The 24409-nt window shown below is 40.7% G+C and overlaps 1 protein-coding gene across 1 annotated transcript in view; it reads left to right on the forward strand.

The window, feature by feature from the left end:
* Positions 1–2469: 2469 nt before the first annotated feature.
* fkbp16 (FKBP prolyl isomerase 16) overlaps positions 2470–24409 on the forward strand; it is a 31235-nt gene continuing 9295 nt past the window's right edge. The window contains exons 1-3 of the mRNA XM_085357404.1: positions 2470–2911; positions 3137–3306; positions 4352–4440. Of these exons, the coding sequence (XP_085213530.1) occupies positions 2470–2911; positions 3137–3306; positions 4352–4440 (701 nt within the window). The remainder of the gene's footprint in view (positions 2912–3136; positions 3307–4351; positions 4441–24409) is intronic.

The following is a 24409-nucleotide window of genomic DNA, read 5'->3' on the forward strand; positions in this document are numbered from 1 at the left end:
TCTCTTTTTATCTGCTCTTTGATCCGTTCGCGGTTTGGGGTTTGGTCGAAGTTAATCTCATCCACCGGGGTTTTGGTAAATGCATGTCGTGACTGTTTGCAACGTTAGAATAAGGTAGACTATAAAAAGTTACACCTGATGGGATGTTAGCTGTAATTTATGTTTAATTTCAATAGCATATTTTCGAGTTTTAACTGCAGACAGCAGACAAGTATAATAAATAGTTAACCTGCCAGTCCTTTTTATATATATATATATATATATATATATATATATATATATATATATATATATATATATATATATATATATATATATATATAAGGACAATTATATATATATAATTGTATTCAGATAATCTTCATTTTAAATTTAAGAAAATAATATTTATTGACGTGTGAGGATCTGGAACCAAACAATTTTTTGAATTATTATTATTATTATTATTATTGTTATTATTATTATTTCCTTTAAATCTGGCTAAAAACTAAAGCAAGTATTAAAGAAATTCCAAACCAAACTCCTTACATAAAAACATGTGTAGCCTATCTTATCTCCATATGGCAGAAATCAAATAAGCACTTTCATTCATTTCTTAACAGATAACTTACTTTAGCTGCTGATTAAAGAGCACAGCCAGCTCTTATTTACCTATACATATTAGCCAGTTCTCTACTTGAGGGTTTACAAACTATTTGTGAAATAAAAGTGTGATCATAAACCACTTAATAGGGTGTATTTTGCAATGCTTCAGATTTTGGTATTGCTGTGTTGATATGGTAAAATGATAAGTGGGAAATAATTTTACAGTGATCTGTTATTGAAACAACGTCAGTGGGTTATTATTTTCTGGGGTTTTTTTCTGTTACATTAGCAGAAACCTGATAGCATTCTATTATTACCTGTGAACGATAGTGTTGTTGCCCCACAGCCAGAGGTTCCTGGATTCAGGGCAGGGCGTTTTTCCCAGCGATTGAGCTCCCGCACTCATGGGCATTGTCATGAAAGGGATTTTAAATCCAAAAAGTTTCACTTCCTAGTTTTTAAAAAAAGAGCAGAATAGTTTATCACACTTTTTATTATGAGATAAATCTAATTGGAAGTGTAGAACAAAAAAGAAATCTCACTTTTCCAAATATCTTGCTCCCATACATGTTTGGACAAATGCTTTTGGGCCACACCTCATAATCTTCAAAGTCAGAGTTTTTCAGTCTTGTTGCCACAGTTGTGTCAAATCAAGCACCTTAGCCATGCAATGGGCATGATACTATAACACAATGCAACCAGTATAAGTCAGTTTCTGAAATGTCTTTTCTCTTGGATATTCCATGGTCAACTGTAAGTGGTATTATTACAAAGTGGAAGCATTTAAGAACCACAGCAACTAAAAGGCACAAAGGCACAGACCACGTAAACTCGTAGAGTATGGTCACTGATGTTGTAAAAGTTGCCAATGCGCTAGTGATTCAATAACTTCCTCTGGCATTAACATCAACAGGAAACTGCACCAGAAGCTTTGTGGCATGAGTCAATGGCCAAGCAGCTCTTGTAGCTGTAATATGTAGACAGCCCAGTGCTTTTACTCATGTAGTGTATATATGTTGTGTTGCTTTAATGTAAATCTGCTGTTGGCCTGGGGTGTAAAGTTAAATAGCAGCTTAAAAAAATCTGGCTTGTGTGTTTTAAAGATGAAACATTTGCATATATTTTCTTTACAACCATGACAAAAGCAAACATCACATGGAAAGTGTGATGGATAAAACACTGCATTTATTTCCATTTCCAACAAATAACTGTGACTAAAGCCAAATGGATTGTGCATAAACTGTAATCCACGGTCATCTTTGCAGCCTGGGTGTTATCACGGGTCATCTGTGAATCCTGTGACACTTCAGCGAATATACAAATCTCCAGTGCAACTTGGGGTAAATTAAGTGGGAGCTTGTGTCTGCTGAGAGCTCATTGGTAGATACTGCATTCATGGAAACTGCGTTATGGAGCACAACGGTGAAGTCATTAAGAAGCTTACAGACGTTCTGGCAGATTAGGTTTTTCTCTTCTAATCCTGTAGATTACCACTGCACAAGCCCTGCTGGCTGAGAGTGCGTCGATGCGTTGCAGTTTCTTTACATTGATCATTTTTGTGTGTGTGTACTAAAGTGTCATCACTGAACTACGTAGACTAAGACTGATACGAGCGGAAAAAGGACAGGTCAAAGTGCGGCAGAAGTACCGAAAGTAGGCATGGGACCAACACTTTGAAAAAACCACTGATGAAGCTAGGATTTAAGGATCTGACCTGGATTTACTGAAGCGCAACATGGATTTTTGTAAATATTATTTGAAGGAGATATTTTGTTGCACTGACACACCATAGTTGGTGAACAGAACTCCTAACCTACACCTAAGGAACCACTGGGTGAACAACGAGGATCATCTCTTTTGGAGGCCCATGCTCTCTGTAGTGAAATGGAGACAGAGCCATGTTGTGAAGCACATAATGACCCTGGAGTAATGGCTACAGATTCTGAGGTGAAGGAGGCAATTTTCGGACTTGTTGATGGAAACAGTCTCAATGAGCTGCCCCGTGCGCCTGCAGAGGAAGGCGAGGAGCTGTTTGGGAGTGAGCAGGCTGAAACAGAGAGAAGTGCAGCAGAGAATAAAGACACTGAGATAAAAAGCCCCTCTGATCCTGAGCAAGAGAGTGGGGAGACAAGATGCAAGGCAGTGAAGAAATTCAAAAAATCAAACAGTTGGAAGATGGTAAGATTTCAAGACCCATCAACAGAAGATGATGTGTTGGAGAGGGACAGCTCCACGGAGAGTCTCTTTCCTGAATATGCCACACAGGAGTGGACTTCCACAAGCTTTGAAGACCTGTTCATGGCAGAAGATTGGACAGAGATTACAGGTAAGATACATTATGTGTTGGTAGGAAATCCTTTAAAAAAATTAATAAATTAGATTTTATAACCTTTATCTGTCTCATATAGTTTTGACGACAAACTAAAACAAGTGACCAAAACGTGACCGAGCTAAGGCCCAGCCTGTTTGTGGCTGTTTCTGAGCACGTGTTTACCCACAGCAGATTAACCCCATTTCCTTCTGCACAATCTTTTCTTCTTTCCTCACGCAGAGGACCGGCTGTTGAGGAAGAAAGTGCTGGAGCCTGGGACTCCACAGGGCCCGCACCCTGCCTGGGACCAGGAGGTTACTGTAAAGATGCAGTGTGTCCTGGAGGACCGCACTGTGGTGGAAAAGGACTGCAAGCTTGTCTTTGTTATTGGAGAGGGAGATGTGAACCAGGTGAAAGCTTTAAGCCTCTGCCACAACGTGTGTTTCTGCATTATTGAGAGTGTGTATTACATCACACTTGTTTGTCTCTGTATTACATCACACAGTGACAGATAGAGACACAAAAAGTAGGTCAGGAAATCTCTCTAGCCAAGCTGCTGAGTCCGTGAGCTAACATCAGCATGCTAACATGCCCATGCTAACAGGCCCATGTTCTGAGTGACTCAGAACATGGGCCTGTTTGTGATTAAAACAAAAGAAAAAAGAAAAAAACCAAAAGTGTAGTCGAGGTCAGAAGCAAGAGCCAGGCAGAAACCAAAAATCTGGAACTGGTTAATTACTACTTAATTACTGCTCATAAGATAATTACAGATGAAATAATTTGTTGCTGCGCTGCTAAAATGAGGCAGAATCCTCTTGATGAGGTTCAATTAAATTCAAATCAGTTTTTTCTCATATAGCACCAGTTCTCAACAATAGTCAATCAAGACACTTTATATTGTAAAGTAAAGACCCTAAAATATTAGAAAGAAACCCCAACAATCACACGATCTCCCATGAGCCAACACTTGGTGACTGTGGGAAGGAAAAACTCAATTTTAACAGGAAGAAACTTCATGAGATAGCTATTAGTTATATAATCATAAAAAAAAAACAGAATTGCTCACCGACGTTTTTCTGTCTTATTTATTCAGAAGATATTCTGAGCTATATATGAATAAATAATAAACCAAATGTAAAGGTAAGCCATCCAATGAATATTAGACTTAACCATCAACCTCTTGTGGTGGCACAAGAGGAAACCTCAGCGGCACACGAGTAAAATTATTGCTTGTCCTCTAATATCAAAACAACCAAGTCCAAACGAGACCTATAAGACCAACCAGACAGACTGACATTGACAGTCATTAAGCTAGCATATCGGAAAACCAGGTTCAGATACTTGGAGTTCATCATCTAACGTTGCAGTCAGTTAGAAGAAGCAGACACTGTCTTTTGTGTAATTCAAATAATACGTACTCAATCCTCTAAATGACTTGTACTTTGAGACCTGCAGGCCTTGGAGGAGTGTGTCATGTCCATGCAGAAAGGAGAGATCACATTACTGCTAACAGATTCGCAGTATGCCTATGGACTTCTGGGAAGGTAAGGACTTTCCAGTTATTGTTGTTTGATGATAATGTTATGAACTAATGAAATGCAATGAAACGGAAACAAGAAGTGGGCTGTTACTTTTTTTTTTCAACATGAATGACAATTAGATATCATCCCAGTTAGCCGCCCAAACCTCTTGAACCTGTTGCTGTGGGGGCGGCCTGGTTATCCAGGGGTAGCAGGGTTAATGGACCATAAACAGGAGCAGATGGCTTCCTCCTAACAGCCTGCAAAGGCTGCCTATCACCGGTGCGTTCACAACATCCCGACCTATGGGAGCGCAGCGCTCACGTTATGGCCACTGGTTTGGGTTTATAACCTTTACACCATTAAAGAGTCAGGATAAACACAGAGGAGATTGGTGTGTCACTGCAGAAAACCCGATTGTTTATAGTTTAAATGTTTGTTCTAGATAACCTGAACACGTGAGAATGAGACAGTAATGCACCACAGTGATTAGATGAGATTGTGTATAACACCAGTGAAAAGACTTAACGAAAACATATTAGCAGATGTTTTTAATGCGATTTGTTTCCCCCTGCATGATGTTGCTGTAACATTTTTTCCGCACAGCATTTTATTCCATATTAAGCAATTTCATAAAAAGTAAAATTGTGTCCATTAATTTAATTCTAAAAGCCATAATGTGAGCTCTGTACTAATGTTTGAATAGCCCCACACCCATTAGAGCAAATTAAAGATTATTAGACAGTGGCTCTCTGACTGGAGAGTAGTAACAAATATCACATTTGTCTGCATTTTTTTCTAGGTGTAAATCATACTGTACCATTAACTGAGAAGCTGTAATTCAGAGTAATTCATAAGAAAAACATCTATACGCCCCAAAATACTATGTATCAGTGAAAGACTGAAAAAGGTTCAGTGAACTTTGTTCAGATTTACTGAACACAGTGTTTTTCCCCCAGTGTGCGTGTAGGTTATAATGAGTGCTGTACATAAGGTTCTGTTTGTGTTACGGAGACATGATGTGTGAGAGGTAAGGACGAGGAGTGTCTGAGGTGTTGTCTGGAATCTGGCCCAGCGTTGTGCGTGCAGTAAGAGACAGCAGGAGGTTAGTTAATGATTGTTTTGATGGAGCTGATTAGGGCTGTGTGCTGTGGAGTCAAACTTATTTGTGCCTAAAGGTAGACAATCAGAGCTTCGTGCTGGTTTAGATTATATTCGTCTGTCACTAAACTAAATATTTAGTGTGACGTTTGAGAATTTTAGTAGTGTGGGATGTTTCAAGGGATAAGCTTGTACCTGCCTGCGTAAATTTAAGCAGCAACAGATGTCGTGTTTCACTGTAGACGTGATGGCTGTAAAATATAAGACAATGAGGCTAAATCTCAGCAGCCTCTTTCTGTTTGAAGGCACATTGCTGAGTGGATTGAACTGTGTTAGTCACCTGTTGCGCACAATGCCACTTCACCGTTGTCTGCAAGAAGGGTGCCAGTGTGATTCAGCACAGGGCGGTGGAGTGGTCTTTAGTTCGGAGTGTGGGTGATGGGCTGGCTGCAGTGTCTAATGTGATCATGAAATGCAAATGTGAATTTTGAAAGGAGGTGAACACAAGGATGATGAAACGCTGGCAAATGTTGGCAGTGTTTAGCCACTTGGTTACAGAATAAAAGATTAAGGAACGCTGACGTTTGTCCTGTGAGAAAGAAAAGCTCAGAGCCCTTTAAAGACTACAAGTGACAAAAGACTTCATCATGTTCGCCTTTTTGTGGAACAGAAGTGTGCGTCAGTTCTGTTCCCGCTGAGAGATGCTACTTAGTCAGAGACACAGACTGCATCCCCTCAATCAGCAGGTCATTATCAGAGAGGAGTGGAAGCTAACATCTGTTGATCTCTGGACGGGCACTTTAGCATTCATAAAACCTTCAGGAGCCGGAGCGAGCCTACCTCATCTGTCCTGCGCAACCCCAAAGTCAACAACTTTATCTATCACCAGTAGCTGCTTTCGCTGTACGGCTAAACTCGCAAAAGGAGGAACTGTAATTTGAAAAGTTTACATTATGCACAGCACATGTATTTTTAGCTCTGTCTCACTGTGAAGAGAGTGCACCCTACGGTTATTTTGGCCAGCTGTCAACAAACATAAACAGAAGGTTTAACACTCGTGTTGGCACCAAAGGTGTTGGCGTACATTTACTCCTGGCATTACTGAGAACTAACTCAGCGGCATACATGTTAAAGTGGAGTTAATTAGACCACTGGGAAGTGTCAGAGTTAAATTAATAGTTTTATCCAAGTCCAGATGGACAGTGCCAGCCAGCTAATTATTCTAGTTTTGCAACAATGTGTTATGAGGGTATTGTGTGCTATTTATCATCAATCCATGTATTGTTTATTTGGCACTGCTGTTCAGCTTATTATTATTACAAGTACTTATTAAAATAAAAAATAACAACAACTTTAAATTTCTTGGTTTGCAAAATAAAACATGTTAAAACAAACTTTAAATAGAAATATTAAGAGCATGGACGTGGTGCAAAAGCCAAGCTTGGATATGATATGTCTACATGATATATACACTCACCAGCCACCTTATTAGGTACACCATTGTAATATTGAGTTGGAGCTCTTGTTGCATTCAGAACTATCTTAAGTCTTCATGGCATATATTCAACAATGTGCTGGAAACATCGCCCTCCGTTTCCTCGGAGGGCGCTCTCTGCACCGGGGCTGTTATTGACCGTGGCTGCTGGGTCTCTGGGGTCCTCTCAGCCTGGTTGGGGGGCTCCTTGGCCTCCCTCCTGCTGTGTGCCCAGCCCGGAGGCTGCGGTCTGTGACCGGCTCCCGGTGCAGACGGCTCTCTGTTATAATGTTTCCTCACTTGGCTCATGCGAGCCCAGCCCAATTTTTACTCTTTAAGTGTGCGCGTGTGTGTATGTGTGTGTGGGTGGGGGTGGGGGGATATATGTGTATTGAGAGTGTGGGGAGTGAGTTGGAGGGTGGGGTGGGCTGCTTTTAACTATGTAAAGCACTTTGTGCTACATTTTTTCTGTATGAAAAGTGCTTTATAAATAAAGATTGATTGATTGATTGATCCTACAGAGATTGACATGAGAGCATCACACAGTTTGTTGGCTGCCGTGATGTGAATCTACAGTTGAACCACATCCCAAAGGTGCTCTGTTAGATTGAGATCTGGTGACTCTGGAGGCCATTTAAACACAGTGAATTGTAATGTTCAAGAAACCAGTTTGAGATGATCTGAGTTTCGTTACATGGTCTGTTATACTGCTAGAAGCAGCCATCGGAAGATGGGTAAGCTGTCATCATGAAGGGATGACATGGTCAGGAACAATAGTCAGGTACTCTGTGTTTTTAAACAATACTCAGTTGGTACTACAAATAGTGCCAAGAAAATATACCACACTCCATTACATCACCAGCAGCCTGAACTGTTGATACAAGGCAGGATTAATGCTTTCAGATTGTTTATGCTAAATTTGACCCTACCATCTGAAAGTCCCAGCAGAAGCTGAGACTCATCAGACCAGACAACGTTACTGTGATTCTTTACTATCCAGTTCTAGTGCGTCTGTGCAAACTGGAGCCTCGGATTCTTGTTCTTAGTTGACCAGAGTGTTGGTCTGCTGCTGTAGCCCATCTGCTTCAAGGTTTGATGTGTTGTGCATTCAGAGATGCTCTTCTGCATACCTTGATTGTAACAAATTGGGTTACTATTGATAAGATAAGATAAGAGTCTTTATTGTCATTGCACAGCCACACATAGTACAATAGTACAATAGTACAATGAAATTGGAAAACTGTCCCACGTCAGCACGTACAACACAACACATCACAACACAACACAGCAACTTATGTAATAAAAGTAATAAAAAGAAAAATAAGTGTATGTGTACTGCACATAGTTATTATTGAACCTTGTTATGAATATAAATATTTTTATTTTTATTGTTGTTACCCCCTGAAAAAGTCCAGGGAATTAGGCAATCAGTTCAGCTGTTTGCATTGATTAGGGCTATTGCCCTGTTGTAAAAGCTGTCCTTGAATCTGTTCGTCTGCGACCACAGCAGCCTGAACCTCCTGCCAGACTGCAGCAGCTCAAATACCCGGTGTCCTGGGTGTGTGCAGTCCTGTAGGATGCTGCGTGCGCTCTTGAGACAGCGAGTGCTGTAGAGGTCCTTCAGGGAGGGAAGAGGATGTCCAATGACTTTTCGGGCCATATTAATGACCCTCTGAAGTGCTTCCCTATCAGATTGGCAGAGTCAGACCATTCTCATCTGAGCTCTGACACCAATGAGGTATTTTCTCTCAGACAGAATTGGCATTTACTGGATATTTTCTCTTTTTTGGACCATTTTCTATTAACCCTAGAGGTGGTTGTGTGGAAAAACCCACTATATTACATGTTTCTGAAATGCTCCAACTGGCCCGTCTCACACCAACAACCATGCCACTTCACTTTTCTTCCCCTTTTCTGATATTGAGTTTGAATTTCAGCAGATCATGGTAACCAACAGTGTAGATACTAAACTCAGTTGTTTGCATGTGGTCAGCTGATTAGACATTTGTCAGTATTTAGAGCACTCATCAAACATCCCTTTTCTGCTTTCAGGCTAACGAATGTTAAGATACATTCATATAAACTTGGCAAAGTGGCACTTAGAGTTTAGTTTGAAAATAATCCAAAATTAAAACCTTCATTTGATTTCCAGAATGAATTATTATAAGTGTGGTCAGATCGACTCAGTTACCATTGGGGTTTTATTATCAGTATGTGAGTTATACCATCTCCTGACAGGACAGTAAAGCATCAAAGTACACACATAGCTAGATGATTGTAGTGTTCTCAGCTAAGGGGCCAAAATCCTATCTTACAATTTTAAACACAGTTATCTGGATCAAAAAAATACAAAATAACATAATTAGTTCCTTCTTTCTCTGCTCATCTTCATCAAGTTCATAAGAGAGAATGTGAAGTGCAAAACGCAATTGCAATACACCTATGAATAGCCACTAAAGGAAGGGCAGAAGAACAGGAGACGGCTATTGTCAGTTTCTGAGGAGAGAAAAACAAACAAGTGGAGGGGAGGAATCTCCTTCTCTTTGGCCCCAGGGGATGTGGGCTTGGTAACTTCTGGAGCTTTGCTTACACCACCTTTACTCTTCTGACTTTATTGTTGGAAAGGTGAAAGACACTTTATAAAGCTTCCGTTCATGGGAAAGTACTGTAAGACTCACCTTAACAATCATTGTAATTTTGTAATACATGGATCTCAGTGTGAGTGCAAAACGTTTTTCCTTCTAATATCACACTGGATCCGACTGAAGAATTGATAAAATCCTGGACTGGTTTCCTCCAATATTCTAAAGACTGAGAAAGGCACTCCTGTCTGACAGTAAAGGGAAACTTTGTTACTTTTGAACAACAAATTCTGTTTGCAAGTCTTTGTGAGTACTGGAGCATGTGTGAAGAAATGTTCTAAAGTCATTTGGACTCTTTTAAGTGTAAAGACTGTCTCAGGAGATGTTGCTTGAAGCAGTGTTGCTTAGGTCTGAAGACTACACGCTTCCAAACAAATAAATCAAATTGCTTTGTGGGTAATTGGTGTGCAAGTTTCGACACAGAAGAAGAATCTCTGCTTGATTTTCATCGGTTTCCTTGAGATTGTCTGTGTGACAGTGTTGTTGGAGTGCAATGCTGGCTTGGAAGAGATGGGAAATATAATAAAATACAAACAAACACATAGTGATGTGAAAAAGTATTTCACCTCTTTCTGATTTCCTTTTTTTCATAATTACACATTTCAGATAATCAAACAATTTTAATATTAGTCAGAGTTACCTAGAGTAAATACAAAATGCAGTTTTTAAATGATTATTTCATTTATAAAGGGAGGAAAAAGCCCAGCATATCAAAATTACTCAGTTATGGTCAGATTTCATGATTTAACAATAACTGGGAGAGCTCCAAGGAGAAAACCACAGCCAACCAAAAAGAACACAGAGCCTCATCTCACATTTGCCAGAGAAACATCTTGGTGATCTTCAAGACTTTTGGGAAAATATTCTGCAGACTGACGAAACATAAGTCAAATTTTTGGGAATATTTTACTCCCGTAACATCTGGGGTAAAACTAACAGCATTTAATTAAAAGATCATTACACAAGCTGTCAAACATGGTGGTGATAGTTTTTGTTTGAGTTATCTTTGTATTAAAATTTGTTTAATGATCTAAAAGATGTAATTGTGGGGGGGAACAGCTGTTTACAGCACTTTATTTCTTAGTCTATTCCTATCTAAGCAGTGCTGTGAGGCTAAACATCTGTTATAAGGCTTTATTAACCTAACACGCTCACATGCTGATATTAACAACTTTTCCTACTGTTCTACTTAGCTGTAAACACACAGTACAGTTTGTGCTTATAGGGATATCATTCACTTTCCAGGTTTCTCATCACAATATTAATTCAGTTAAAATACCATGACCCAATGATACTGTGAAGTGGTGAACTGTCTTATGCTTAATTTATGCTACTAAATTTGCTGAGGTTATCTGCCTACAGAGAGCCTACGGAGAGGATTTTTCAACCACCGCAAACATATTTTCAAGCTGTTTTCCAAAATCTCACCTGTGACATTCACCAGGAATAGGAAAAATGTTTAAAAAAGAAAGAAAAAAGAAAGCGTACAGCATGAAAAGTCAAGATAGTGGCTGCAGTGGACACTAGACATTGTTTTTAACACTCAGTTTCACTTCAGCTCTTTGTGTTTTTATAATGTTGCTCTTCTTGACAGCTGTTTTAAGGACCTAGAGAAGCCAATAGACCGGTTGTACCACACGTTTTTGACACTACTGCCATCTGACAACAGACACTCTCTGCTGGTAGACGGGCTGTCCGTCTTCCTGTGCACAGACTGCCCACACACTACCCCTGCTGACCCATAATTTCCCCATTAACCAACACTGCAATACTGTGAATGAGTACTGACAAGCTGATGCTAGCAGTGATGTCACCAGAGATCAAGGAATGTCAAGGATATACAGACACTTGATGAATTAACCTTTAATGACCCCAAAAGAGTGGGACCCAAGGTAAATTTTGAGGTGACTAATTGAAGTGACACCTGGGAATGAAGGACGGCTTAAATATAACCGGTTATGTAATATATAAGTGGGTTTGCCATTCAATTAAAGCTTGAAATGTTCACCAGTGACGATCTAAAAAACAATGGACAGTGAGCAAAGTCTATAAATAGCATAAGAGACACAGTTACATGGCTATTAAAGTCTACCAAAGTATTTCCTGCACACTTCATTTCCTGTTTTTAATCTAACTGTTACTTCATGTTAAGCCTCAGGCTACTCACTCGGACATACGGGACATCCAGCCTTTGTAAAACAGATAAAACAACTTGTCAGTTTTCAAGTGTACGCATGTGCGTGTGTGACATAAAATAACAAATATTTAGTTGGAACAAACAGACAGTATACAATGACCGTTGAAATAGCACTCTGTTTGTTTGCATTTTTTAAGATGTTAAGCTAAGTGTGGAAATCTTTTCCCAAGGCCTCTGAGGCACACCCATATCCGACAGGGAGGGAAGCAGACAGGTGCCGGCGACACTTCTTTAAGCAGGAAAGCGCACAGATAGATTCACAGTGATCAAGCCTGATCAAGTCTGACTGTGAGTAAGGATAGACGACTGGCATAGTGGCTTGTTCGTGTCCAAAACACAGACAGAAAAGCAGTTTGACGTGTTCTGTGTTGCAGGAATAATTAAAAGGGTGTTGTGTGGGATTTATGGCCATGCACTGGTGCCAGTTTTAATGGGTCTTTGGCTAGCTAGAGACAGGGATTACAGGAATTCAGAGTAGTCAAACTTGCACACTGGAGTCCTCTAAAAAGCTCACAGTGGACAGCTATGATGACACTAAACATAATTTGAATGCTGGTTGGTTGAAATGTTGACTTGAGCAGGAAAGGAAACAACATCAAAGGTCACCACGAAGAAGAAGAACCTCAAACCATCAAAGCTCAAAAAGAGAAGTACAGACCCAGTTTTGGACACATATGAACTTCTGGTTTCACTTCACTAAAAAAATGTTATTTTTCTCTGTGACTTGTGTGTCCTACCTGACAGAAGCTAATCCTTGAGATGAGCCAAACAAGAGACATACTTTTGACACCGCCCCCACGTGACAGTGTACAGCTCCATCATGTAGACTACTTTGTGCAGCGCCTATGGACCACCAGCATGCTCATTTGTTCTTTATGCAAGCTAATCTCTCTTCCTATCACCCACTGTAACAAGACACGGCCAAGAACTGGCAGTTCTGCTTTCCATTACATTAGTTAGTTGCCAGCAGACAGGTAGGATGACTCACTTGCCACGCAAGTGCACTGGTGTCTGTCACTTTAGTGCACACAAGCTCACCTCCCCCGTCTCTTTAAATCTAACCATGTTGTCCATTCAGAAAATCTTTGAGGTGGAGTTCCTCTGTGTGACTCACTGTGCAGAACCAACTGGGTCAAATGAATAATGTGACCTTTGAGATGCTCCTCTGTGGAAAACCCGTTTACATAAACCATTCATCTCCACACTGGTGTTTCCACCCTGTGCAAAATTAGTTAGGCAAACAATTGGCTGTTTGGTATAACTCACAGTACTATGAGCAACTTTGTGCCTCGCTTCACTGTTTGTCATCAGTGAGGGATTCCAGAAGCAGATGTGAACAAGATGAACTTTTGGCTTCACTTGTGTCACGTGACCTGAACAAGTTTGACTGTAGCTTTTGGTCTATGCGTGTGTGTCTGTGTGTCCCTTTCCCAGCAAAGAGACAGCAGGCTGACTTGAAACCACACCCAGTCCTCAGGCTTCAGGAGCAGACCAGCAAGCACTGACAGCTGTAACACGCTCTAGATAAGATCAGGCTCAGCTTTGAGTCGGCATAACTACTTCTGCTTGTAACAACTGCCCAGTAGATTGTGGCTTTAACGTATCAAACTTAAGCTAAAATTAAATCTGAACTGAACTGACCTTTTGCTTTTCCGTCTGAAATCTAGATGATGAAGTTGTTTTGGCGCCGCGAGCAGTATTTTGCCACTCAGGCCACTGTTTGAACTGTGCATGTCCTTCATCTAATCTCCCTGGATGTTTACCTTTTCCCCCTACTGCTAGCAGGCTTATCTCTCACATCGACAGCCTGGGTTGTAATATAGCACTGCCCTCATTTATATCTACTTCTGCTTTCTGTGGTCAGGCAGGGGGTATTTAGAGGGAGAGTAAATCTCCTAAACTGAAATGTTCTTTTATTGAATTTTAGGTAGACTGTTTATTTTAGAGCAGTAAGGCCTGGTAGAGTAACACTGGTACTGGATAAGGATTTATAATTCTTGTCTAGTTTTAATCTTACAGTGCTTATTTTCAGCTTTTTATTTATGGTTGCTGGTTATTGTGTTCCTCTTTTATCCCACTTTGATAGGCCCGGTTAACTTGGCACTGCATTTTTTCCCCTTAACTCTACTTTTGCTGTGGTGTGGTTTTTCACAGATTTATTATTCTGCAATTATGCAATTTATACCTAAAATATTATCTGAAGGCCACAAGAATGATCCTTGTGATGACGACTAAAAACAGTGGCGAAAGAAGTAATCAGAGTACATAATTTGGGAGTAAACAAACAAAGCCTATATATACACTCAGTGTTTCTCATCAAAGTAAACTGTGTGAATTCTTGAGGCCGGATTTCCAGATCCAGTTCCATAAGCCATCATTTGTTTTATTTTATTTTATTTTGTTGGATGCAATGCTAGGTAGCTTTGAGATCAGTCTCATCCATAGTTTATATTTCATAGTGCATCACCAAAACAGAGTGTAGTTTTAATTACTAATTGAAAATGTAATAGCAGAATTTGACTCACTGAAAAAACACAGTAAGAGTTTGTCTTAGTGGATGCACTGTGGGGATAATTAAACACATTAAGTCATGTCATTTGTAAGACGATTTCATAAAATTTGCATAATGACTGAAACTAGTACCACTGAACTCTCTGTGAATGGTACTCATGGCCATTGATCAGTGGGCTTTGATCAGTGGTTGATGATCAATGGTCATTAGAATTTGCATATTAATGATCAAGGAACTGACCTCCCAGCCCATTGTTCCTTCAGTCGTGCTAGTTTCAGTCATTATGCAAATGTACTGTTAATAAGATTGGGAAACCTGCAGTCAGCTGAGACTGAAGAAGTCACTTAGATGAGTGACGAAACATTTCTCCCACTGAAAATGCTACGTCCAGATGAATCAACTTTTGGGGAAACTATAGCTCTATTTTCTCTGTGACTGTCATCAGCCTTAAGCAACCACTCGCAGCCACTCTCCTTTTTACCTCATGTCCCTCATTTTTTGTGGACTAGCCTCTAGGCCTGTGTGGCTGGGGTCTTATAAATTCTTCATGGCCATATTAGTACGTTTTTTGTTATCACATTGCTCAGGTCCAAAACAAACACAGGAAATAGAAAAAAAAAAGATTAATTATAACTAAAACTTAAGCTTTCAAAAATTTATAAAAGGACAAAAAAATGATCAGCAAATGAACATTTGGCTGTGGCCTCTGAGATGATAAAATAGTGATTATTTTATTCATGTGTTTTTGTTATTACACTGTATTAATCCTCATCATCTCCGTAGCTAAAAACTGGTTTTTACCCAAACATTTCCACCTAAGGTAAAACTCTCTATATAAACTATATATCCCATTCCCGCTACAGAATACGGTTAACCATGGTACTCTTCTTGAGAGGGACGTCAATATCTGTACCTGCTGACCAACCCTCATATCTGAAATGTTACTCTCCTTGGTGTCAAAACATGATGCCTGCACTCAAACACCACACTGTTGGTCCACTGTGGCCTTAGGTATTGTATGCTGTGTTGAACAACCACCATATTACAACAAAAGCCTGTTTTCCAGTGTTTGCTGTGCAGGGGGACATGAAGGACCACACGTGAGACAGCTCTTCAGCCCCACCAGCACCTTTTTTACCATCCATGCCTGCTGTCTACAAAACACACAGATGGAGAGGCACAGAGATTAGTGGAGCATGATAAGGACTAGATGGCTGACCAAACCTGATTTTAAAAGCAGCTTGTGGTTAACTGTGCTGTATGTTAGCTGTGTGAAATTTAAATTAAGGGCATTAAGCCTTGTGAAGAGGTCAGCATGCTTCAGATGACGAGCATCTAAAAGACACGGTCTAAATTACTAAGGTTATTACTTCTTTCCTCTTTGTATGACAACCAAGTGATGCTGTCCAGAACTGCTATAACTGTTGCTGCTGATGTGGTCCGATGGCATGTCATATGCCAAACTTTGTTTAGTGGATACACTGGTCTTTGTTGCTTTGTATTCATAGCTGCTTTCAATCTTCCTCGTCGTTCTCTCAAACACAGAACCTGCCTCTGGGATCCTTTGACTTCCAGGACCACCCTGTCCCGCTCGTCATTTGTGGCTCACAAAAGACACTTCCTATTATGATTTTGCAACTTGACGTTCACATTTAAAACTCGGAAAATTACAGCTCTCCTGTGGAGTGAGCTCAAACAGGCTGATGAGGGAAAACACACAAGAGTGGCCACTTTACACGTATGTGTTCATTTGGAACTGCAGCAGAATGGAAGCAGATGGGATACTGGAGGGGGCAAGCTGTTTCTGACACTGCACACACATACACACTGCATAGGTGGGTTAATGTTTAAGGTACCATGCTCTCTGAAGGCTGAGGCAGAGAAGACAGTGTGCCTGTGCAAATCAGCTCATGCAGTGGTTGTCAGTAGAGAAATGTGCTGCTGCTGCTGTGAAAGGATGTGAGGTGACGAGTGCAGCCGAGGAGCTCAGAGGAGAGATCTGTATAGGAGAGTGACAAGTGGCACTGGTGTGTGTGTGTGTGTCTGTGTGTTGAGGTGATGAAGAGGTACCGTCAGCGGGGACGTGGAGCATGACTCATCGCACTGAGACGTCAGCGCACCGTCATCACACGTCTGCTGAGGACGAACTCCCGCTGACGTCCTCGCTGCGAAATCAAAATCAGATGTGCAGTCCTCGAGCTTAAGGGATTAACTCAGCCTCATTACGAGATCTCATTATAAATGAAACAGTCTCTGTTGTTTGATAGCACTGATGGGATTAGCCGCACTCTGATAATGTTTCATATTGTTATTCCAGATGGTGAAGGACAAAACAAGTGAGCTCATGTGCCAAAACAATGCATTATCCGCAGAGGAAAACAAGTGTGTTTGCGAATATAATAGGAGCATAAATGGCTTGGAATTCTTTGCAAATGTGCTCGTCTGTGTTTGTTTTCTGAGAACTCTGTGATGAGAGGGACCTGTCCCTTTTCCACAGGCTCAGGTTGAGTAAAGCCAAGCCCTTCCTCTTAAGAAATCTGGATGTTTTAGTCATGATTAACGCTTCAGGTCTCATAGTCGACACAACGAGATGGAGGGAGAGACAAAGAGCCTGCAGACAAGGGCTGCTCCTCCATGACAACCTGACTAATAGGTCAGGAGTTCGGGGTGCTGCTTTTCATTCACAGGCTACACAGGGAGGCACAGGTGGCTGCTGGTAAAAAGAAGCTGTGGCTTTAATTGGTTAGATTATAGAGACACACTTATTGAGGCAGTCATATTTCTCCTGGACACCGAAGTGACAGTGAATAATGGCCATGACGTTGTTGTCTGATGTACACACAGCACACCTTCAGGAGAGTCAACATGCTTGCTCGTAAATGACTCTTTAAACACGTCGAACATGGAAAAAAAGGCACCAAGGCCAGGTGTAGCTGTGCACAGGTGCACGGGGGAGCAACAACCGCCGATTCAAAGTTACATCTTGTTTAATAATGAGTCGGGGGGAGCGTGATAGCTCCTGTCTGTTTGTTGTGCAAAACGATATTGCAGAAATGGTGACATTTTCTCGGCGGGCGTTATCTGGTTTCGGCACATGCACATTTGACAGTTCAGACTTAGAAGGGAAATTAATTTCTGATAGCTATCTCTTTATGACATTTATTCCGTGCCCAGAATGTCACACATAAAGCAACTAGAAGCTTGTGATCAAACATTAATGTTCACAAACACAGAGGGAGGCAAACAGGAGACCTCGTTGAATGGTAATTAACGTCTCACCCATATTTTATGCTCAAATCACATTTTCTGGGGGGGAAAAGGGAAGAAAAAGGAATTTTTCGATTTGAATGGAAGTTAAATCATCCAATCAGGAAGCATAAAACGCTCGGGCTCCGCTGAAGTGGGCAGACATTTATGTGAAGTGTAAGAGTAATGGAGGAGGAGGACTTTCATCTTTCAAAGAGCAGGATATTTTGGCTCCTTCCTCTGAATTTGTTGTGAGCTTTGAAGTTCCAGTGTGAAATCCAAAACTGGGAAATATTTGGTTTATATAATCAGTAGACATAATGTCTGCCCAAAGAAAGAACCTGGCTGCCATCGCTTCACATTAACATCTCAGTGGATCCACTGAAGCTAAATCTTAGAGCCTTGGGCTGCCTGAGAAATTGCCTCTTGACCGGAGCGTGCACACCTCCGAGATAGCTGCTTGTTCATATTGATTGATTATGGACTTAAGAGTCAATCCAGGGCTAAGATTTCTTCTGCAGATAACAGTGAGAGTGATTTAATAGATAATGACTTGCAGTGGTAAATTTCACAGGGAAACAGATTGCATCCTCCCCAACACTCAGCAAGAGCTCTGAGCCTTTTTTTAGGGGCTGGGGGTGGAGGGGAATAATTCATCTAGATGCTGCCACACATCAGATCCTCAAAGCTGAGAGATTTCAGATTATTGCATAAGGTAGAAACTGAAACTTCCTGCTCACCTGTGAGTCAGAGAAAAGGTGTTGTTTTTGTTGCAAAGCTTTGAACTTTCTTCACTCAGTCATTGACTGCAGAGAGCTGGAGCTCGCCGGTGTCCTATTGCGGGGCAAATTCGCTCTTAGATTTTAAGAGCAGATGGATTTTTATCAAAAATACATTTATTTTAATGGGTCAATATTTCATCAAATTTCTAATTCTTCACATTTGCTGCAAGGGTTTTCTTGCTTTAAGCTCCATTAACAGTTTGTTTAGAAAAACACACACACACAAAAACCATTTGTCAACTGAGATTTCAGCTGATGTTATCGTGGTCGATTCTTTCCACCACTGATTGCCGTCTTCTTTGATGATAAAGCCAGATATGTTTTAGGGAGGGCCTGCCATATGATTGAAGAGTGTCTTTCGGTTTCACAGTCAAATCTGTCCCATGCTTCTGGTGTCTGTTTTTAAAAAGTAAAAATGGCAAAGGTGAAAACTCGTAGCTTCAGGCTTTAAAAACTGGATTACATGAAACCCGTTGGTCCATTTTTATGCACATTCTTGACCACATTCCATTTACGTTAGGTACTTCCAGGATTCTTGTTATTTGGAGACTGACTCTCCTTACTGGTACACTTAGTGAAAACTATAAGTCACGCATACTGTTGTTACTTCCTGCTATGACACGATAACATTTCCTTGTATATGTTCCATGATGTGCAATAAGTTGTGGCTTTTGATGAATCTCTAAATCCACTGATCTGCTACACCAGCGGGATTACCTGAGTCCTGTTATTGTCTCACTCTTGTCCTGCACTAACCACTGCAACTCTGTGCTGTTTATGATGCTTGCTGGTTATCTCTCTCGTCATCTGTTTGCTCACCATGAATACTGAGTCAGTTCAAACAACTCTAAGCAATGAGTACATAAAAATAGTCCTCATCATTAAAGATTCACCATAACCCTGAGTAATTACTTGGCAGAGGAAGCATTCAGTATGAACATTATTAGTGGAAACTGAGATTCATGAGACCAGAAAACAATGTTCAAATCGTCTATTGAACAGTTTTGGTGTCCACTTTTGTCCAATTTTGCTTTGAATTGTTACAATTTGTCTCTCCTTAGCTGACTGCAGTGGCACCCAAGAAGTTTATGGTCTTGTCCTTTCAGAGATGTCCTTCTACAGTATGTGCCTTGGTTATTTGAGTTACCGTTGACCTCTGCTCTGAACTCTGACATTAATAATGTGTTTTTTGCTCAGAGAAATGACGCTCACTGGATATTAATCCTTTTTCATACCAATCTTTGTAAATCCTAGAGATGGTTGTTCAGGAAAATCCTAGTAGACCTGTCATTTCTGAACATCTCACATCTGCTCATTTAACTCATAGATGGTAAAAACATGGACGTAGCTTTTCTATAGGAGAAATGAAGCCAATGCAAAAGTGTTTTAGACTGTTTTAGGGCACCAGATGGTGGTCACAAAGGACTCTCAATTTATAGAAGTCTATTAAAAAACAGCTTTCTGTCTTGAACTCTGTAAAGACTTACCTTCTGAGTTCACTGACTAACTCAATCTTTTTGGTTATTTTTTAAGTCTATTTTGAAAATTTTAAGCTCTACTTGAGAGTGGAGGATTAGCTGTGGTATAAAACCGCACACTGATTGGCTACAAATTAGTCAGTCACAAGTCCGGAGCAAGCTCAGACCTGCTCTGTTTTTTTGCAACTGAGATGGCAATAAGGGAATTTTTTTCTCGAGGCTCCAAAATGGGACTTCAGGAAACAGTGGATGATGTCACGGTAGCTACATCCATCTTTCATACTGTGGTCAGGTCAGGCAATGACAGTGATACCATGTTCAACGTCACTTAAATGGCTCTTCTACCCCATTCTGATGCTCAGTTTGAACTTCAGCACATCATTTTGACACCTTTAATATATGCCTAAATGAACCGACCTGCTGCCATGCGATTGGCTGACGAGCAGCTGAACAGGCGTACCTAACAAAGTGACTTAAATAATGGTTTGGGTGAGTTGCAGAAAAAAGAGACGTCTCTTTTACTGTATAAAATGAAAATATTCCAGTATGCAGTAAATTTAAACATAAAAGCTGAAGACCTTTTTGTAGGACACACATTTTACTCACACTTGCACGGGTGGGACCTGAGAAAATCCTAAAAAAGAGATTTGCTGGCAAAAAAATCCAAAATGTAGCCAATGTTAATTTGCATTAGATATCAAGGACACAACCTGGTTATTTTTTCACACGTTACAGTGTAACCAGTGGGATCTTCGCACGTAAACTGCACTGGATATACTGATGTTTGCATAGTTCTGTTGCACTCGCATCCTCGTGTCATTTTTACAGAAGGTACTAGTACTGACATTGACCCATGCCAGGCAGATAATTACAGGACGTACTGTACTTTCTCTACTTAATAAAGTTGTATAACCAAATGATCCTCTGGAGTCTCTCTGAAACGACTGGACAAGTACCTATGATTAAAAATCCACTGTATGCCCTGCAGGTAGCCCAGAGCTGAGATGAGATTCATTTTAACAGGCCTAAGTAGAATGTGCTGTAGCTTATAAGGGGGCTTTCAAGGGGCTCAAGAACCAGTATGCAGACAGGAGATGTCTTTGATCCCTGTGAGCACAGTTTCATTGGTTCATTCTTGGAGGAGGAACTAAAAACAAACAGGAGAGGAGAGTGCATGCGGCGGCAGCAGCTGAAAAGTCTTACACTGGTAGTTTGGTTTTTTGATCTCTGACTGTAATATGAGGCTGTTTTGCTGCAAATTAACTAGTGCGGCAGCAGGCGAGGAAAAACAGCTGCGACGTCTCACCACTGCCAGGATTAGAGCTAAGCTTCTTTGCGTGGCTGTATTGATGCTGGCTGTCCATCCAAGAGTCAAAACAGGCTCCGCACAGACATGTTTTCACCACCGTAAAAAATAAACAGCCTCATAAATCCTCGTGCATTTTGCATTATCATACCACCTGCACACTGCATTTATTACGGTATATTGGACGGTTGTAACCATAGGAACCAGGATGAGGCACATCGCCGTCCTTTCCATCATTTATGGAGCGCGTGACGTCAAAGTGACCACTATTTTTCCTCCGAGGGAGTTTTTCCTTTCATTCGGAGCAGCCAGGGGTCTGCGTGACAGATAACAGCATGAGTCAGCTGCACTATCAAACACCTTAATGAGGAAGTTTGCTAAGCCACATGAATCAAAGTCATCTATAATGAATTCATACTCGCCTCGTGACACAAGAGGGAAAAGCGCATCCTTATCTCACTCGCATTCACATGAGCACGAGAAGTGTGGAAACATTTCTGCTTTTAATCTGATCTGCAGGCCCATTATGACAAAGACAACCGTGTCACGCAAATGCCGCACAGTAAAGTCACTGCGCTTAGAAGCAGACAATGTCCTCATCACTGGAGATAACAGAAATGGGATATTCGTGGAATTTCTGCTGAGTATATCGGTGTTGTTGCTGTAACATTTCAGCATTTCATTCAGTATGTAAATTTTGTAAGAAAGTCTATTTAAGGCGTTAACTGCTTCTGTGACACCTAGAAATTTGATCCCTCACAGCCTCGGGCTCTGTCCTGCTGCTCCCACCCAGAAAACCTTCCTGTATGTCTTCTCGTTGCTCTAGTTTTGGTCAGGCCTGTAGAGTTATTTCTCCGCAACACGTTTTGAAAATGAGGAACAGATTAAAATCAGGCTTTTGTTTTTAAATAAACGTATAACTGTACAAATAACAAGATCCTTTATAATAAAAGTGATCGGCCACAATACAAGGGAGTCACAGCAATAATTTTTAGTTACTGTCTTAAACAGCCAGTCCAAATTACCATCAGCATAACAGATTACAAACACTTCCATCAGCAGGGTTAAGGAACAGAAACAAACAAATATGGAAACACAGGAACTTGGTCAATCAATCAATCAACGGCTTTCATAGCTTAAAAACAAACAAGTTATGTGACTTTTGTTTGCTATAAGAAACCTCTTGCATGATGAGATGGTGTCATTTGCCACTTCAGTCCAAATAAATGTCTTCATCACAACTTTCATGAGAGTTTGCACATCTAAACATCTTCTAACTTCATGCCATTATCATCGACTACAAAGGATGGGTTTAACTTCTGGCACGCGGCGATTTGTTGACAACATTTTTGAAGTCGTTTTTAATATTGCTTTGTAATCCATCGCCATTTCGATTCTCTTGAATGTAGACGTGACCAATTTAGAGGACAGGGTGCTGGTTAGCTAGCTAGCTTGGCAAGGTTAATCTGCAATTAACTTTGATATTATGTAAGATTATATCTATTCTTAGGGGAAAAAAGGGTTAAAACAAAGTGGGCCTATCAGAATCCACTTTGTTGTATTTAAAGTGTCTAAAAGAACAACAACGTGTCAGCAAGACAAAATATCACTCACCTTCCACTCAAAATGGCCGTGGCCTGAATAAAATTCCTCCTCCTTATACAAAACTAACAGTTTTATACAATTACTGATCCATACATTCTCCCACCCCATTACCTGCCTATGTGGCTTTTTCTCCCGTTGTTTGGTAGGAGGAGCTAAAGTGGCTCTTTTGATGTTGAAGGTTGCTGACCTCTGCCCTAAAGGATGCCCTACTTCATCCGGTTTTACTCTTAATAGGACCATAATTCATGAAATTAATATCATGGCGGAATAAATTAAAATACTAATAAAGTCAAAAACTCCTCAGAAAAGAGTTTGTAAAGCGAAAATTAATCTTATTTCGCAAAGAAATTTGACTTCTTTTTGAAAACGCAGATTTTTCTATGCGTTTGCACCTTTCGTCCACACATAAACTGCGTTTTCTGTCACTGAAAACAGAGATTTCTAAAAACGCGCCCAGGGTGGATATTTTCGAAAACTCATTTTTAGCATTTACGTGTCGACGAGAAAAACTGAGAAAACGCAGCGTCAAAGGTGTGCGCCTTTTTTGACGTCACACTGCGCCACGTTATTGTTTTGGTGAAATGAATTTCTACAATACTGTTAATTGTACTCTCTGCAGTGTTTAAATGCTTACATATACACACACAGTTACTGTCCCTCCACACATACAACTCGGTTCTGCTTCTATGCCCCAGCTTTGTTTACTTTTTCCCACCGAGGCTTCTAGACTTCTGATTGGCCAACATTTCTACACGGTTAGGAATATATCGCCACCTGTTGCTTTGGCATGTTCCTAGCAGTGTTTTCCTTCTGCGTTTACGTGTGGACGGGATTATTTTTTAAAACGAAAATGGAAAATCTCCGTTTTCAAAAATACCCGTGTACGTGTGGACATAGCCTTAATTCATAGAACACCAAATACACAGCAAAACTCGCTGGTTCAGACTACGTGGCTACAAATCTTGGGTGAATAGAGCGTAAAACAGACCAAAGAACCTTTAATAGTTAAATCTAACTTTTAGCTTTGTTTAGTTCTATAGAATACAGGTCCCCAACCCCCGGGCCTCGGACCGGTACCGTTCCGTGAGTCGTTTGGTACCGGGCCGCGAGAGTTGAGGCTCAGGTGTGAAATGTATGGTTTTTAGGTTTTTTTGCGTTATTGTGTTATCGTTTTTATCGTTAACTCGGTTTTCCTGGGTCTTTTCACGTGTGTTATGAATAAATCTTATTTTTTTCGGTACCGGTACTAGTTTTATTTTATTGTATTTATCCGCGACACCTTAAAGGTCGGTCCCTGAAAATATTGTTGGGCATAAACCGGTCCGTGGCGCAAAAAAGGTTGGGGACCGCTGCTATAGAAAGTACAAAAAATTTGCAATTGTTACACCATTACACTTCATTAATTAATTAATTAATTTATGACCCTAGTTTCTCCAACAGCAGCAGAGAGAGGCTGCCAGGAGTAAGCGGAGGGGGGTGTTGACTCTGCAGCTCACTTTTTAGGAAGTTGACCTGGGCTGTAGTTACAGGTTCGGGTTTCACTGGGATCTTGCAGCGAGGCCGCACCCCGTCCAACAGGCTCTGCTTCCTGTTTGCACTAAAAGGACCCTTGGGGTTGGCTAAACTCGGCGTAGTAGCACACTGGTGTGG

This window comes from Diplotaxodon limnothrissa, linkage group LG7 (genome assembly GCF_057381915.1).
Source record: "Diplotaxodon limnothrissa isolate DT_005_m linkage group LG7, D_limnothrissa_male_GT1.1, whole genome shotgun sequence".
NCBI classification, from domain to species: Eukaryota; Metazoa; Chordata; class Actinopteri; order Cichliformes; family Cichlidae; genus Diplotaxodon; species Diplotaxodon limnothrissa.